At 42.4% G+C, this 1,093-nt stretch overlaps 1 protein-coding gene across 6 annotated transcripts in view; it reads right to left on the reverse strand.

The window, feature by feature from the left end:
* The window catches only part of aralar1 (calcium-binding mitochondrial carrier protein Aralar1), a 50,050-nt gene extending 49,575 nt beyond the window's left edge, over positions 1-475 (reverse strand). For 2 of the 6 annotated variants that reach the window (XM_018461386.1, XM_018461393.1), the window contains exon 1: positions 184-475. In XM_018461386.1, the coding sequence (XP_018316888.1) occupies positions 184-225 (42 nt within the window). In that variant the 5' untranslated portion in view covers positions 226-475. Of the gene's footprint in view, positions 1-179 lie in introns of all 6 variants that reach the window. The other 4 variants (XM_018461389.1, XM_018461392.1, XM_018461394.1 and 1 more) reach the window with 4 other exon arrangements.
* Between the last annotated feature and the right edge of the window lie 618 nt (positions 476-1,093).

A 1,093-nucleotide genomic window follows, 5' to 3' on the forward strand; every position in this document is an offset into this window, starting at 1 on the left:
CACACACACACACACACACACACACACACACACACACACACACACACACACACACACACACACACACCCCGAAACGCGCGCGTATTTGCGATGTACGCATCCGATACTTACAATCATACATATACACCTTTATCTGTTTTCACGTACTCGTAATGAAGGAAATCATAAGCTAAACTTACCTACCTCTTGGTAAGATGCTCGGACGATAAGCGAATCCTTCAACATTCCCAGAAAAAAGTTTACTTCGAACCTTTTCGTCACGAATGATAAAATGCGACGTGATCGGATCACGAGGGAGAAATGGAAGCACCAAAGAATTAGAGGTAAAATGCCAAAACCACGAATAATAGTATTCAGGATACACTATCTTAACATTCATACGTTTAACAGGTACATCCAGTTGGCAACTGTACGCGACCGATAGAACAAGATCACCGAACGTTAGACTACAATGAAACGTTTACCTGTTCTAAAGAAATACATCACAATACATCAACAAGCAAGCAGAAGCTTCGTACGATTAGTCGAACACGTAGCGCCATCTTGTATTATACATCGATGGTAGTAAAGCCCATGACACAATGGCGCATTCAGTACTACAACCGCTCACTGAGCGCTCAGTGAGCTCTTGCATCTGATTGGCATATTCCGTTAGAACAAAAAATATAGACCAAACAAATACAAGAGCTCTCTGAGCGCTCAGTGAGCGGTAGTGGTACTGAATACACCCAATGGGTGCATCTGATTATAGGATCTCTACTCCGCAACAATTGTCTGCTGAACACGACCATTGATTGCGTTCAACAGAGAAAGCAGTTTTGCAACTGTTGTAAAATTCTTCAATGGGATTGTCACCGACGAGATATCAAAAGATCTGTTTTCTGTGACTGAATTAGGCTGCGGTCCACTTGACGCTACAAACGCTTCGAAGCACATTCTTTGATTAGTCAATTCGTAAAATTCTTTGTTCTGATTGGACGCTTAAAAGCTTCGAAGCGTTTGTAGCGTCAAGTGGACCGCAGCTCTAATGTACATTTTCTGAACTTAAAATGAGATTAGAGAGCGCCTCATAGGGAGAGAGTGGCAAACTGCA

This window comes from Mycetomoellerius zeteki, unplaced genomic scaffold, assembly GCF_001594055.1.
Source record: "Mycetomoellerius zeteki isolate Tzet28-1 unplaced genomic scaffold, Tzet1.0 scaffold121, whole genome shotgun sequence".
Classification (NCBI taxonomy): domain Eukaryota; kingdom Metazoa; phylum Arthropoda; class Insecta; order Hymenoptera; family Formicidae; genus Mycetomoellerius; species Mycetomoellerius zeteki.